The 15036-nt window shown below is 41.2% G+C and overlaps 1 protein-coding gene across 4 annotated transcripts in view; it reads left to right on the top strand.

Moving 5' to 3' along the window:
- Positions 1-7822, top strand: part of TRAF5 (TNF receptor associated factor 5) — a 46421-nt gene extending 38599 nt beyond the window's left edge. For all 4 annotated transcript variants that reach the window (XM_028852877.2, XM_077937158.1, XM_028852879.2 and 1 more), the window contains 4 exons: positions 50-142; positions 4448-4588; positions 6277-6445; positions 7094-7822. In XM_028852877.2, coding sequence (XP_028708710.1) covers positions 50-142; positions 4448-4588; positions 6277-6445; positions 7094-7668 — 978 coding nt within the window. In that variant the 3' untranslated portion in view covers positions 7669-7822. The remainder of the gene's footprint in view (positions 1-49; positions 143-4447; positions 4589-6276; positions 6446-7093) is intronic.
- The last annotated feature ends 7214 nt before the right edge of the window (positions 7823-15036 follow it).

Here is a 15036-nt window from a genome sequence, read left to right on the forward strand (position 1 = left end):
TTTTTGAAGCCTCTCAGCAACCTGACTTATTTTTCTCTTCATATTGAAGGATAAACGGAGGAACCTGCAGGAACATGAGCATTCAGCCTTACGGGAGCACATGCGTTTGGTTTTAGAAAAGAACGTCCAATTAGAAGAACAGGTAAATCTTCAAAGTTTCAAATAAAAAGTGAGGCAACAGAATTGCTAGGATTTGCCTGCTCTATGCTGGTATTTTTCTATTCTCCTCTATTTCAGTATGAGTCAATTGGAGGTAGATGTTTTTCTGTTAAGTGGCCAAACAGGCTCACAGGATTATAGAACATTAAAATTGGAAGGTGCTGTTAGGATCCTTGGGTCCCTCCCCCTCATTCAACAGATGAAATAACTGAACTCTGATAAATTTTTATGTGTTTTAATCGTTAAGTAGCAGAATTCAATCTCAAAACTCATGTCCTGTGATTCTAAGATACCATAACTAAGATACCATAACTTCCTCTCAATAGCCTATCTACACACCTTTTGGTTAATACCTGGCACTTAGCAATTTGATGTTTCAGTTACATTAATATTACTGTGAAACAACAGTTGACTATCTATTCTAAGCACTATGGGTTTTATAAATTTTGTGGTAAGTCTAAACTCCTGCCTTTGAGAAGCTTTGCAACCTGATAAATGCATACATCCACACTTATTTCACCGAGTTGTGATTATCAAGTGATATTTTATGCAAATGCCTGCCATAGTGCCTGTGGCACTCATATTAACCTCAATAAATGCTGATTCTATTGAGCAATTTTTAGGAAAGTTAATTATTTTGTTAGAACATCTCAGAAAATCAGACTTTTCTTTTTTTTTTTCTTTTTTTTTTTGAGACGAGTCTTGCTCTGTCACCGAGGCTGGAGTGCAGTGGCGCGATCTTGGCTCACTGCAAGCTCCGCCTCCCAGGTTCACGCCATTCTCCTGCCTCAGCCTCCCGAGTAGCTGGGACTACAGGCGTCCGCCACCACGCCTGGCTAATTTTTTGTATTTTTTAGTAGAGACGGGGTTTCACGTGTTAGCCAGGATGGTCTCGATCTCCTGACCTTGTGATCTGCCCGCCTTGGCCTCCCAAAGTGATGGGATTACAGGCGTGAGCCACCACACCCAGCGGAAAATCAGACTTTTCAAGCCCAGGTAGGGAAGAAAACCATTTTCAGAAAAGGAGCTGATGTTTGCTACTGCAGATGATTTTTTGATGTCTGATTTTCTATTAAAGTAGGTGGGTGAGTTCCAGGGTCAGATCCTGGAGAAAATTAGGAAGACTGATTAAACAGTAACTTTGGTAGAAGGCATGCTGCCTAGTAACCGTTCCCAAGTTTTTTCTGTATCAGTTGCCTCATTCATCCATCCTTTCATTCAAGAAACACCTACCATATGTCAGGTACAATGTTTGCTGCTAGGGACACTGAGCCAAGGAAGACATAGCCTCTATCCTTGAAGAACTAACATAAATGTAAACAGGTTAATTATCATGCCTTGTAGGACATGCTGTAACTCAGTCTGGGGTACAGAGGCTGCAGCAATTTATTTTGGGGGAGTTGGAGAAGACTTTCAAAGTAAGACATCCAAGCTGCCTCTTGAAGGAGGAAGGATTCATCAGTTAAAATGTTGTGGAAGAAGGACATCCAAAAGGGAGAGCTTGCACTGAAGCAAGGAGGCATAAGAAATGCTGATGAATCAAGGAAATGGGGTTTTAGGATGAATGGACTTCTGAGTATGAGATAGAGAGAGGCTGCAGACTAGTGTGTTGTATCCAGATTGCAGTGGCCTTCTGTGTAGCCTAAGAAGTTTTGGACACTGCGCATTCAATTATTTTTTCATTCATTCATTCTCTGCCTTGTTTCAGAAAGGTTTTAAGGACCAGAAGTTTGAACCAATTGTTTTTTTCCAGTAATAGGGAGCTAATGGAGGTTTCTTAATTGGAAAATACTTGGTCAGCTAATTGTTTGTTTATTTGTTTGTTGAGATAGGGTCTGGCCCTGTCACCCAGGCTGGAGTACACTGGTGTGATCTGGACTCTCTGTAATCTCTGCCTCCCAGACTCAAGAAATCCTCCACCTTAGCCTCTTGAGTAGCTGGGACTATAGGTGTGTACCACCACACTCGGCTAATTTTTGTATTTTTTTTTTTTTTTTTTTTGTAGAGACAGGGTTTTGCCATGTTGCCCAGGCTGGTCTCATGAGCTCAAGCTATCTGCCTGCCTCAGCCGCCCAAAGCGGTTTGTTTGCTTTTGTTTTTTAAAGCAAGACAGTTGGTAAGAGCATGGCAATTGATAAGAGTGAAGGCTCTGGAGCCAGAATGCCTAGGTTTGCAGCCAGGCTGCACACTAGCCATATGAGTTTGGACAAACTACTTCATTTCTGTCATCCCCCATTTCCTCATTTGTAATTGGGGTTGTGGTGACGGTAAAAAGGGATAATATAGTTAAGCTAGTAGCACAATGCCTAACACATAATAAGTACTTCAATAGTAGGTGGAAGCAGGATACTGGAGGTGGTGGTGGTGATGTTGAAGGCTCAACCAAGGCCATGTCAGCTGGAAAAAGAGAGAGTATCAGGAGACCTTCTGAGGTTGTAAATGACATGCATTAAGCTGAGTAGGGAGGGGACATGGTAATGATATTAAGCGAGATGGGCACTACAAAACTGGAGCAGGTTAGAGGTGAGGGTGCAGAGAGAGACAAGGAGTTTGCTTTTGGCCAGGCAGGTAGGTGGAAGTCAGCTCTAGGGTTCTAAGTAAAGGATTCTAGGGCCAGAGATCAAGTGATTGTCTCAGCCATTTGTGCATTCATTCATAAACTATGTATCAAATGCCCTCTCTGTGCCAGGCACTGTCCTAGGCTCTAAGGATAAACAAATAAATGAGATGTAGTCTCAAGAAACAATTTAGTGGAGAGGAAGACCAAAACAACAACAACAAAAAGCAAGTTATAAGCGTGACAATGATGATTTATACACTAGAATATGGACAGGGTATCATGGAACTTGAGAGGTGGTCTTGGTGGGTGGTGCAAGTAAGGAAATATTTCCAAGAGGATGTACCCGTGAGTGGAGGCTTAGAAAGTGGTAGTTTTTAGATGAAGAGAGAGGTGTATGAGACAGCAGGGCCTGACGGGAAATAGGAGTTGTGTGGTCTTGCTGGGCAGGATGCATGTGGAATGTGAATGGGCTTGAGGCTGAAAGTGTAGCCAGGGGCAGGTCACGTAGGGCCCAGTGTCACCTGTAAAAGCAAGCCACTAGAGACGTTTATGCAGGGAAGGCTCAAGACCAGATTTTTATCTTAATATTATTCTGGTCACAGTAAGGAATACAAATGGAAGGAGAACAAGACTAAAGCCAGGGAGAGCATTCATGTTGTTCATTCATTTAACAAATATTTATCAAGCACCTACTGGTGACAGGCAACAGTCCAGTTGCTGGGGTCATAGTGGACTGTGAGGTTCATGCCAGTCCCGGCTCTCACGGAGCTTATGTTCTGGTGTGTGTTGTGGGTAGAATGGGTAGAGCAGGACCAGTTAGAAAGCTGCTGTTGCAGCCCAAGGGAGAAATAATGAAGACTGAAACTAGTGCTGAAATGAGAAATGGATGTAAGTCTTTTTGTTTCTATTGTCGTGTTAAAAATTAAAATTGGCAACTGTTGCAGATTGAATGGATATGGGAATAAGAGAAGAGCTGTCTAGGATCAGCTTTAGGTATCTAATTGTTTCCTTCAAGTAGATTATAAAATCTGTCAATATGCTACCTACACATTTTGCCTATCCCTTGCTGGTTTGTATGCTGGATGGGTTACTTAAACTCTCTACCTCTGTTTCCTCATCTGAAAAATGAGTCTAATATTCGTGCAACTCATAGGGTTCTTTGAGGCATACAAGAGCTAATGAATATTAGGGTATGATAGTCAGCAAGTTTTTGCCATTATTACTATTGATACTGCACATGTAACATTTAATGTGGTATGGTGATCAGTACTCTTTCGTGGTAGTTTTATTTTGTTTTAAGAGACAAGGTGTCACTATGTTGCCCAGGCTGGACTCAATCTCCTGGGCTCAAGTGATCCTCCCCCATCAGCCTCCCAGGTACCTGGGATTACAGGTGCCTGGCTTTTGTGGTTGCTTAATAAGTCCATGTTGAATGAATGAAGAGAACCAGTTCAGTAAATTCAGTCAAGTGATGTCTGTCATTAGATGAACCATCATAGTAGGTTAGGTATAGAAAAGGCTGATGAGAAATTCTGTAGATGTGGCTTTTTGGAACCACCTGTAAATATCTTCCTATAATTATATAGGAATCTACCTGTAAATATTTTCCTAGAAATAAATTTGTACATTTTTTCCTAGAAACACTTTCTTACCTGCAAGTACGATTTTAACTTATATGCATGCAGTTATATTCAATGACTTTATTTTTCCTCACATCCCTGTTATTAGATTTCTGATTTACATAAGAGCCTAGAACAGAAAGAAAGTAAAATCCAGCAGCTAGCAGAAACTATAAAGAAACTTGAAAAGGAGTTCAAGCAGTTTGCACAGTTGTTTGGCAAAAATGGAAGCTTCCTCCCAAACATCCAGGTAAGAAATGGCCTTTCTGTTGAAAGCCAAGATTTGGCTTTCAATTGCAGTGAGGGTTTTTCTTTTAACTTTTTAAATAGAAATAATTTAAAATATACAGAAAAGCTGTAAGAATAAGATGGTGCAAAGAACACTTGTATAACCTCCACCCAGATTCACTCATGGTCAACGTTGTGTCCCGTTTGCTTCATCATTCATGCTCCCCTCCACTCTTCCTCCCCCATCGTGTGTTTGTGTGTATGTGTGTGTGGGCATGTGTGCATGTGCGTGCACATACTCTTTCTAAACCATTTGCAAGTATGCTGCATATTTTATGGCCCTTTACCTCTACATGTTAATACTTCAGTATGTATTTCCTAAGAATAAAGATCTTCTTTTACACAACCCCAGTACGTTTTGCAGTATCAGTAACTTTGATACAATACTTCTATATAATTTATAGCAATTAGGGTTTTAATTAATGTTGGGCCAGTATTAATCACTTGATTGCAGATTCACTGAGAGCATCTGTAGTTCTGCATTTTGTAGTCAACAAGTGAAACTATTAATTTCCTTGGGAAGAAAATGCTTTAAACATCACTAAAATATAGCAGAAATAGTACTTTGTAAATTATGAACGTTAAATAACCATAAATGAATTCTGATGAATAATGTCTTTATCATGATTATAAAATTTATAGTGAAAAAGATTTCAAGACATGTGGTATAGGCAATATATTTGAAATTTAGGTTATCCCAGAAAATCTAGGCCCTATAATTTCCATACTTAGCCAGCACATTATACATTAAACACACACACACACATCCCTCATATACATACAATGTATATGTATGTGAAATATGTATAATGTGTATATGCATATGTGTATATACATATATATGTACAGATGCTCCTCGACTTACAATGTAGTTATGTCTTGATAAACCCATTAAGTTGAAAATATTGTAAGTCAAAAATGTGTTTGATACACCTAACCTATTAAACATCATAACCTAGCCTAACATACCTTAAATGTGCTCAGAACACTTAAATTAGCCTACAGTTGGGCAGTCATCTAACACAAAGCCTATTTTATAATAAAGTATTGAATTCCTCATGTAATTTATCAAATTCTGAAAGTGAAAAACAAAATGGGTACTTTGAGTAGCCATATCTTATACACACACAGGGAAAGGGAGGAGTAATTTTATTTAGTCTCTTCCACCTGAGAGAGCAGTCAAAAGTTTAGGCCTTACTCAGGGCCTTCTGTACCACCCATAGAGCTCAGGCCAGAACAGGTGCGCCTATTCCATCTAATTCTCCACCTTCTAGCAAAGCAGGAGTGAATCAGGAGATTGGCTTCTAAAAAGAGGAAAAAGTGTAGGGCAAGAGGAGAGACAACATGAAAATAAATATATAAAGATGGGTTGGAGAACCAAGCAGAGGAAAACAGAGGGAGGATAAAAATTAGGTAAAGAAAAGTTCAAACATTTGGAACAGGAGCTGTGGTAGGAGAGGAGGAGGAGGAAGATAATTAGGTGGCTCATCTCTCTGTGATCCTCACTGAATTTTATTTTCTGGGCTTGTATTTTTCATTCTGTTAATTGATTAAATGTGATATGTTTGAATTGAAAAAAATGCTAATCTCAATGAATTGCTAAAATATTAACTAATTTTTTAAACATGATTATCCATTTTGTAATGAAAGGTTTTTGCCAGTCACATTGACAAGTCAGCTTGGCTAGAAGCTCAAGTGCATCAATTATTACAAATGGTTAACCAGCAACAAAATAAATTTGACCTGAGGCCTTTGATGGAAGCAGTTGATACAGTGAAACAGAAAATTACCCTGCTAGAAAACAATGATCAAAGATTAGGTATGTCTGATATTTTATTTCTCTTTTGGTGACTCATTTGTCTGCATGTGTTCATGAAACAACCAAACACCTGGCCAAATAGAGAGTCACATCTGTCCAGGATAAACAATGGCTAAATCTGCTATTTGTGAAAGCATCATGAGATTCTGGCCACTCAGGCAAAAATGAGGGAGGGCCACAAGTGGGGTTGGGGGACTGGGCTAGGAGATTCCAAGACTGGAAACAGGTCAGCAAATTCCAAGAACAGAGATTGATGACTTTCAAGAAGAGTGGAAAATAATGAGAAACCTCAGGGAGAGATGTGGTGGGATCATTGTTTTAGGTATGGGAAAATATTAAAGGGTTTGGCTATTTAAAAGCATTCTAGTCAGAAAAGTGTGGGGCTCAGCATGCTGACTCACGCTAGTTGAATGCTCAGTGTGTCTTCTCTACACTTCAGTGAGTTTAAGATACACATCCAGGTTTCCTTGGAGGCAGTGTGCCAAAACATGATATTCCCTGAGTTAATATTATTACAACAAATGAATTCGGCTCATCTTTAGGATGTCAGGATTTTGCTGATACTCTTTCAGGTAACAAAATTCCACTTTGGGAAAATTTTAAAGATAACTTTCAGGCCTATGGAATCTTTTTTTTTCTTATTTGCAGCTGTTTTAGAAGAGGAAACTAACAAACATGATACCCACATTAATATTCATAAAGCACAGCTGAATAAAAATGAAGAGCGATTTAAACTGCTGGAGGGTACTTGCTATAATGGAAAGCTCATTTGGAAGGTGACAGATTACAAGATGAAGAAGAGGGAGGCAGTGGATGGGCACACAGTGTCCATCTTCAGCCAGTCCTTCTACACCGGCCGCTGTGGCTACCGGCTCTGTGCTAGAGCATACCTGAATGGGGATGGGTCAGGGAAGGGGACACACCTGTCCCTATACTTTGTGGTCATGCGAGGAGAGTTTGACTCACTGTTGCAGTGGCCATTCAGGCAGAGGGTGACACTGATGCTTCTGGACCAGAGTGGCAAAAAGAACATTATGGAGACCTTCAAGCCTGACCCCAATAGCAGCAGCTTTAAAAGACCTGATGGGGAGATGAACATTGCCTCTGGCTGTCCCCGCTTTGTGGCTCATTCTGTTTTGGAGAATGCCAAGAACGCCTACATTAAAGATGACACTCTGTTCTTGAAAGTGGCCGTGGACTTAACTGACCTGGAGGATCTCTAATCACTGTTTATGGGGTGATAAGAGGACTTTTTGGGGCCAGAACCGTGGAGTAGAGCACATTTGATTATCATATTGACCTGGATTTAGACTCAAAGCACATTTGTATTTGCCTTTTTCCTTAACGTTTGAAGTCAGTTTAAAACTTCTGAAGTGCTGTCTTTTTACATTTTACTCTGTCCTAGTTTGAAACTTAAAACTGTTAGAATATTCTCTTATTATGCGGCCGGGCGCGGTGGCTTAAGCCTGTAATCCCAGCACTTTGGGAGGCCGAGTCGGGCGGATCACGAGGTCAGGAGATCGAGAACATCCTGGCTAACACGGTGAAACCCCGTCTCTACTAAAAATACAAAAAACTAGCCGGGCGAGGTGGCGGGCGCCTGTAGTCCCAGCTACTCGGGAGGCTGAAGCAGGAGAATGGCGTAAACCCGGGGGGCGGAGCTTGCAGTGAGCTGAGATCCGGCCACTGCACTCCAGCCTGGGCGACAGAGCGAGACTCCGTCTCAAAAAAAAAAAAAAAAATATTCTCTTATTATTTATATTTTTATATTTCTTGAAAGATGGTAAGTTTCTTGAAGTTTCCAGGGCGTTTTTCTTTTACTGGTGCTTAGCGCAGTGTCTCAGGCACTCTAAATATTGAATGTTACGGAGGACCTAGAGGTAGCAGAATTCCCAGTTGAAAATGTTTTGATATTTTATTGTTTGGCCTATTGATTCTAGACCTGGCCTTAAGTCTGCAAAAACCATCTTTATAAGGTAGGCTGTTCCAGTTAAGTAGTGGGTGATGTAGTTACAAAGATAATACGCTCAGTTTGGATCTTTTTTTTCAGTTAAATGCTAAATATGTGAAAATTACTATACCTCTAAGTATTTTCATGAAATTCACCAGCAGTTTGCAGGTACTGTTTTGCAAGGCTGCATAAGAACTGGTGAATGGGGTAAGCATTTTCATTCTTCCTGATGAAGTAAAGCAGAAAGTACTGCATAGTAATATGTAAGATATAGCTAGCCAGCTAAAATTCAGATTTCATTAGGTTCAACCCTATGAAAAAAACTATTTTCATAGGTCAAAAATGGTAAAAACTTAGCAGTTTCATAAGATTCAACCAAATAAATATATATACACACACACATACATATACACCTATATATTTGTGTATACAAACAGTTTGAGTGTATTTTGGTAACAGTAGTAAATCAATGTGAGGATGGATAGAATTTAGTATATAATAGAGAAAATGTCATAAATGGATAAAAGGAATTTACAACTTGAGGAGAAAACCTTTATAATTTCCTATGGGTGTCAGAAGTACTCTCAGCGAAAATGGATGGCTAAAACAGTATCTACTATTCTCTGATAACTTTTTTTTTTTTTTGAGACAGAGTCTTGTTGTCACCCAGGCTGGATGGAGTGCAGTGACGTGATCTCAGCTCACTGCAACCTCCGCCTCCTGGGTTCAAGTGATTCTCCTGCCTCAGCCTCCTGAGTAGCTGGGATTACAGGCAACCGTCACCACACCTGGCTAATTTTTGTATTTTTAGTAGAGACGGAGTTTTGCCATGTTGGCCAAGCTGGTCTCCAACTCCTGACCTCAAGCGATCTGCCTTCCTTGGCCTCCCAAAGTGCTGAAATTATAGGCATGACCCACTGCGCCAAGCCTCTGACAACGTTTGAATTTGTAAGCTGCTATGCAAGTGGGCATTTATATAAACTTGTAATGTTTCTTGTCAGAATTCTGAGTACTTTGTGAAGAACAGAAATGATCATGTTCTTATGCATCTATCTGTATGGGTCTGAAGGTGTATATACAAATTGAGATGAGTCTTTATGACTCTTGATAAGCCTAAGTTTAACAACAACAACAAAAATGCCAAGTTGTCCTGAGCCCTCCTGCATTGTTATGCCACTTCTCTACTGCTCATACGCAGGCTGGCTCCCCTGGGCATACAAAGATGAGTATGGGCCATGGGCCCCTGTAGAGCTGCTCACCTGGTGATGACCATGCACCTTACAATTTCTGAGCAGTTAACCCTATAGAAGCATGCTTTATATGAGTGTCTTCTGGGAAGAGGAACCTTCTTAATCTCTTCTGTGGGATTTTCAAATGCTAAAGACTCACACTGCAGCAATTATCCCAGATGATTAAATTCAAAGAAATATGTTCACAACAGGAATATACTAAAGAACTAGAGCGTCGCTGCTGGTGAACTGTGGCATAGCTGATGCTCAACACATCACCTCGGACAAATTCAGGAAGCATTTCTCTAGCCCACAAGGCCAGACCCAGGTGCTCTGTGTGTTTGTTTTTAGTGTTCTTCATCATATCCAAGTTCACTCTCTCTTCCTGAGCAGTGGACGATCGTATTGCTGTAACTTCTTTTGAGTAGTTGATGTGGAAAACATTTTAAAGTGAATTTGTCAAAATGCTGGTTTTGTGTTTTATCCAACTTTTGTGCATATATATATAAAGTATGTCATGGCATGGTTTGCTTAGGAGTTCAGAGTTCCTTCATCATTGAAATAGTGATTAAGTGATCCCAGAACAAGGAGTTCTAGTGTAAAAAGCACCCCTTTTTCACAAAACAAGAGTTGTGATTTTGCTTTGAAACAAGGTGGATCTATGTAAGCTATTTTTCCTTTTTTATGAACGGAACAGTAATTTTTCTTCTGTATCAATAAGATTTAAATTTTTATTTCCATTTTGGGTTAATTTTGGTTCCTGATGAAAAGATAACAATACACTAAGCATAAAGGGGAAGTTAATATCCTTGAGAAAGTTACAGAAGGATTGTAGTGGGGGTGTGTGTGTTAATAATGCTTATTAACAAGTCTAAAATCTGACCCCTGATTTCCACATTTGGTATTTTCAGAGAAAACAAGAGACAGTCACAGCCAGGATCAATTCACAGTGCCAGTCCTGAATACAATAGGACAGTGAGGTACAAACCCTTTGTGTGGTCCCTGGATAATCAGTCCACACTACTGACTATCTCTTTTCTCTTAGAAAGCAGTTGGAGATATATGTCTCAATCTTATATAAGAATTCTGAGCTGGAGATAAAGGTTTGATGGAGGCACAGTAGGGGTCCCAGGTGGTGAAATCACACAGGAATAACACATTCTATGGGAAGAGGAAGAAGAACCTGTAAAGCATTTGGAGAAGGAATGATCCAGAGGTAAGAAAAACACCAAGGAAGGTGGGAAGAGAAAAGAATGTCAACAGGGCCAAATGCCAGCTTGGGAAGAGCAGCCACTCCCAGAGCACTCCCACAGCCCTTGTGAACTCACTGTCACCCCCATGCTGCTCTCTCCTCAAGTCTGTATCTCTGACCCTGGCCTTTGCCATAAGCTGATCCGAGTACCTGCTGAACATCTAAATTCAGGAGTCCCATAGGGACTTTAAGGACCACTTCACCATACAGAACTGGAAATCTTCCCACCCTCCCCACCACTGCCAACCTATTACTCCATTTTTTCTATCTAAGTGACATCATTGTCCAAGCCAAAAGTTTGGACACTATTCTGGATTCCTCCCTCATCTTCCCTGTCCAGTAACCCACACTGCACTGCGAATTTGACCTCCAAATAATTTCTTTAGAGGTATTCCCACTACTTACCCTTCCTCAGTACTACTGTCTTGTTTCAGGCCTACATTATTTTTTAAATCACAACTGTTCTCCCTATTTTTAGTTGTGCCTCTTTGGAGATTGACACTGTGACAGTCTCCACAGTGTCACCTAATGATCCATCTCAAAGAAAATCTGAGAATGACTCCCACCCCACCCACACTGTGGCTTCATAGCCCATAGGAAAAAGCCCAGCCTCCATGGAGTGCCATACAAGGCCCTCCATGCCCACTTCTACCCTTCCAGCCTCACCTCCTGACATTTCTACCTTGCATTTAGCAACACCAACCCAAGCTATCTGATACTTGTCTGAGCTTATACTATATGTCTATCTGGAATACTCTTTTTTTGAGATAGGGTCTTACTCTGTCACCCAGGCTGTAGTCCAGTGGCGCAATTATAGCTCACTGCAGCCTTGACCTCCCTGGGTTCAGGTGATCCTCCCACCTCTGCCTCCCAAGTAGATGGAACTACAAGCACGCAACACCAGGCCCGGCTAATTTTTTTGTATTTTCTGTAGAGATGGGGTTTCACCCTGTTCCCCAGGCTGGTCTCGAACTTCTGGACTCCAGTGATCTGCCCACCTCAGCCTCCCAAAGAGTTGTGATTACAGGCGTGAGCCACCATGCCTGGCCTGGAATACTCTTCTCTATCCTTACCTTCTTTGCCTGGATAATTCTTGCCCTTTAAGATTCTGCTTTGGCCTCACCTCCTCTGGGATGCCTTCCTAAACTATCCTTTAATCTGTAACCCTACTCCCACACTTCACCCTTAGTAACTGCCCATCGGGTTCATTTTGCCTACTGCCCAGATAGAGCTGATTTATCAAGACAAAGGAATTGTAACAGAGAAAGAGTTTAATTCACACAGCTGGTTGTACAGGAGACCGCAGTTTTATTATTGCTCAAATCAGTCTCCCTGAAAATTCGGAAACTGGGGTTTTTAAGGATAATCTCATGGGGATGGGGGCAGGTAGTGGGGAGTGCTGACTGGTCCCCCGGGAAATGGGGAGTCAAAGCTGTCCTCTTGTGCTGAGTCAGTTCCGGAGTGGAAGCCACGAGACCATCAATCTGGGTGGGAGCAGCTGATCCATCCAGTGCAGGGTCTGAAAATACCTTGAGCACCAATCCTAGGTTTTATAATAGTGATGTTATCCCTAGGAGCAACTGGGGAGGCTTAGAATCTTGTGGCCTCTAGCTGCATGACTCCTAAACCATAATTTCTAATCCTGTGGCTAATTTGTTAGTCCTAGAAAGTCTGGTCCCCAGACAGGAAGGGGGTTTGTTTTGGGATGGGACTGTTGTGATCTTTGTTTCAAAGTAAAACTGTAAGTTCCTCCCAAAGTTAGTTCTGCCTACACTCAGGAATGCACAAGAACAGCTTGGGAGTTAGAAGTGAGATAGAGTTGGCTAGGTTAGATCTCTTTCACTGTCATAATTGGCTGTCATAATTTTCTGCAAAGGCGGTTTCACCTTCACTATATCAAAAGTCCTTGCTCTGTGCTGTATACTGCCTTGCCCATAACTCGATTGCTCGACTTTTCTTTTTCCAGAAAACAAATGTTGACTACATATTTATCAGATTGTGTGAGTTACAAACAGAACAGATATTGTCCGTGTCCTCCTCAGACTTCTAATCTGTAGGTCAATCACAAGTGGTACAGAAAAATGATCAGAGTGTAAATGTTCCCGGCCTCTGGGCTGGCAAAGACTTTGCCTCTCAACTTCTCTCCCCAGTGTCCTAAGGAAGTGTACCTCTCAGAACTGTTTTGGATGTTTGTGATGCAAAATAAGAGAACAGGCAGAAAAACATTTGAAAGGTGAGCTCTAAGGGAAAGATTTATGGAGAATAGCTAAACAGATCCACATAAGGATTGGGGAGAATTAAAGAAGAGAGAGGACAGAATTTGAAACTATGGAAACACTGCCAAAGCAGCCATGGAAATAAGAAAAAAAACAAAAAACAAACAGAAACTATAGGAACTGCTGGAACTGTGACTTGGAGCCTTTTTGATTATTTTTTCTTTCAAGACACCCATGCTGAAGACTGAATACGTTTTAAAATTATTTTTGGCTGTTTGAAATATACAACTTGAAACTCCACGCATAGACTCTATGGCCCCAGAATTATAAGACATTTGAACAAATTAAGTACATAACAATACAAGTTGTGACAAGTGCCTTGAAGAAAATCACAGAGTACAGGAAAAGATTGATGGGGGCTGCTGTGGGGAAAATGTACTGGGGTTGTCAGAGAAGGCCTTAATTCTGAGGTAACACAATTATCTCATGTTCATGTGACATGTTTTCTGAATACCCAGCACTTTTCAACACCCTTATAAAGTCTGAGGAATTTCCTATGAGAAAACTTGCCTCCTTGACCCCCTTTGTAGCACAGCAATGTGACCTATGCCCCACCAAGCAGGCATAGTCAATGCAAAATTTCAACTTGAAAGTCAGCAAGATAGGCCAGGCATGGTGGCTCACGCCTGTAATCTCAGCACTTTGGGAGGCTGAGGCGGGCGATCACAAAGTCAGGAGTTCAAGACCAGCCTGGCCAACATGGTGAAAGCCCATCTCTACTAAAAATACAAAAATTAGCTGGGCGTGGTGGCAGGCGCCTGTAGTCCCAGCTACTCAGGAGGCTGAGACGGGAGAATTACTTGAACCTGGGAGGCAGAGGTTGCAGTGAGCTGAGATCATGCCACTGTACTCCAGCCTGGGTGGCAGAGTGAGACTCCGTCTCCCCCCAAAAAAAAAAAAAAAAAAAAAAAGTGAGCAAGATGAAGAAGGAAACATGCCTAATTCTGGCTACCAATGGGGACCGCCAGTGTTTGTGGAAGTTGCAGTTTTGGTGTCAATGGTGGCAGCAGCAACAGATTCTCACTAGATCCTCTAGTGTGTTTGGGTACTGTTGTTTCCACATTTGGCCTCTGGCTGTCCTGGAGATTCTGTGAGCTACATGATATTGTTAAAGTCCTTTTCTTTCTCAACCAGAGTGGATTCTGTTGTTTGTAACTAACTGCCTGACCTAATCAAGCTGAGATCTGAAAGATGAGTCAGCTGTGGAAAGAGCTGTCAGGGTGGATCAGTAATCTGGGCAGAGGGCACTGAAGAGTGTTGGTTCAATGAACTGAGAGGAGGATAGTGTGGTGGGAGTTTGGTAGAAATCAGGAGAATGATAGTTGATGAGGCTAGAGAGGGAGGCACAGGGTTTAGAACCTGAGTGCTCAGGCCATGGTGAGAAGTTTATGGTTTATGTAAAGTTTAATGAAAGTTAACATGTTATGGGCAAAGGATGCATGATCTGATTAATATTTTGTCTCTTAATGTGGAGCATAGATTAGAAGGGGGACAAGAGAGAACATGGGAAGAGTATTAAGGTTAAATCATATCGAAATTGCATTTCATGTCTGTTCCCTCTGAAGCCGAGAACCATGTCTAATTCAAAAATGCATAGCAGGTGCTCAAACAGTGTCTTAAGCTGAATGAATACAATAATGCACTGAATTTTTATAACAACTCTGATAGGCAAGTCTTCTGCCCATTCCATAGATGAAAAATCTGGTAAAGAGATCCAAGTACTAGGCACTGTCCTAAGAATGTTACATATATTAACACATTAACCTTACAGTAACCTCATGAGGTATATGCTATTTTATCCCCACTTTACAGATGAAACAACTGAGGCACAGAGAGTTTATGTAATAAGCTCTAGGTTGCTCAGCTAGTAAGTGGTAGTGCTA

The sequence above is a fragment of the Macaca mulatta genome, chromosome 1 (assembly GCF_049350105.2).
Source record: "Macaca mulatta isolate MMU2019108-1 chromosome 1, T2T-MMU8v2.0, whole genome shotgun sequence".
Classification (NCBI taxonomy): Eukaryota; Metazoa; Chordata; class Mammalia; order Primates; family Cercopithecidae; genus Macaca; species Macaca mulatta.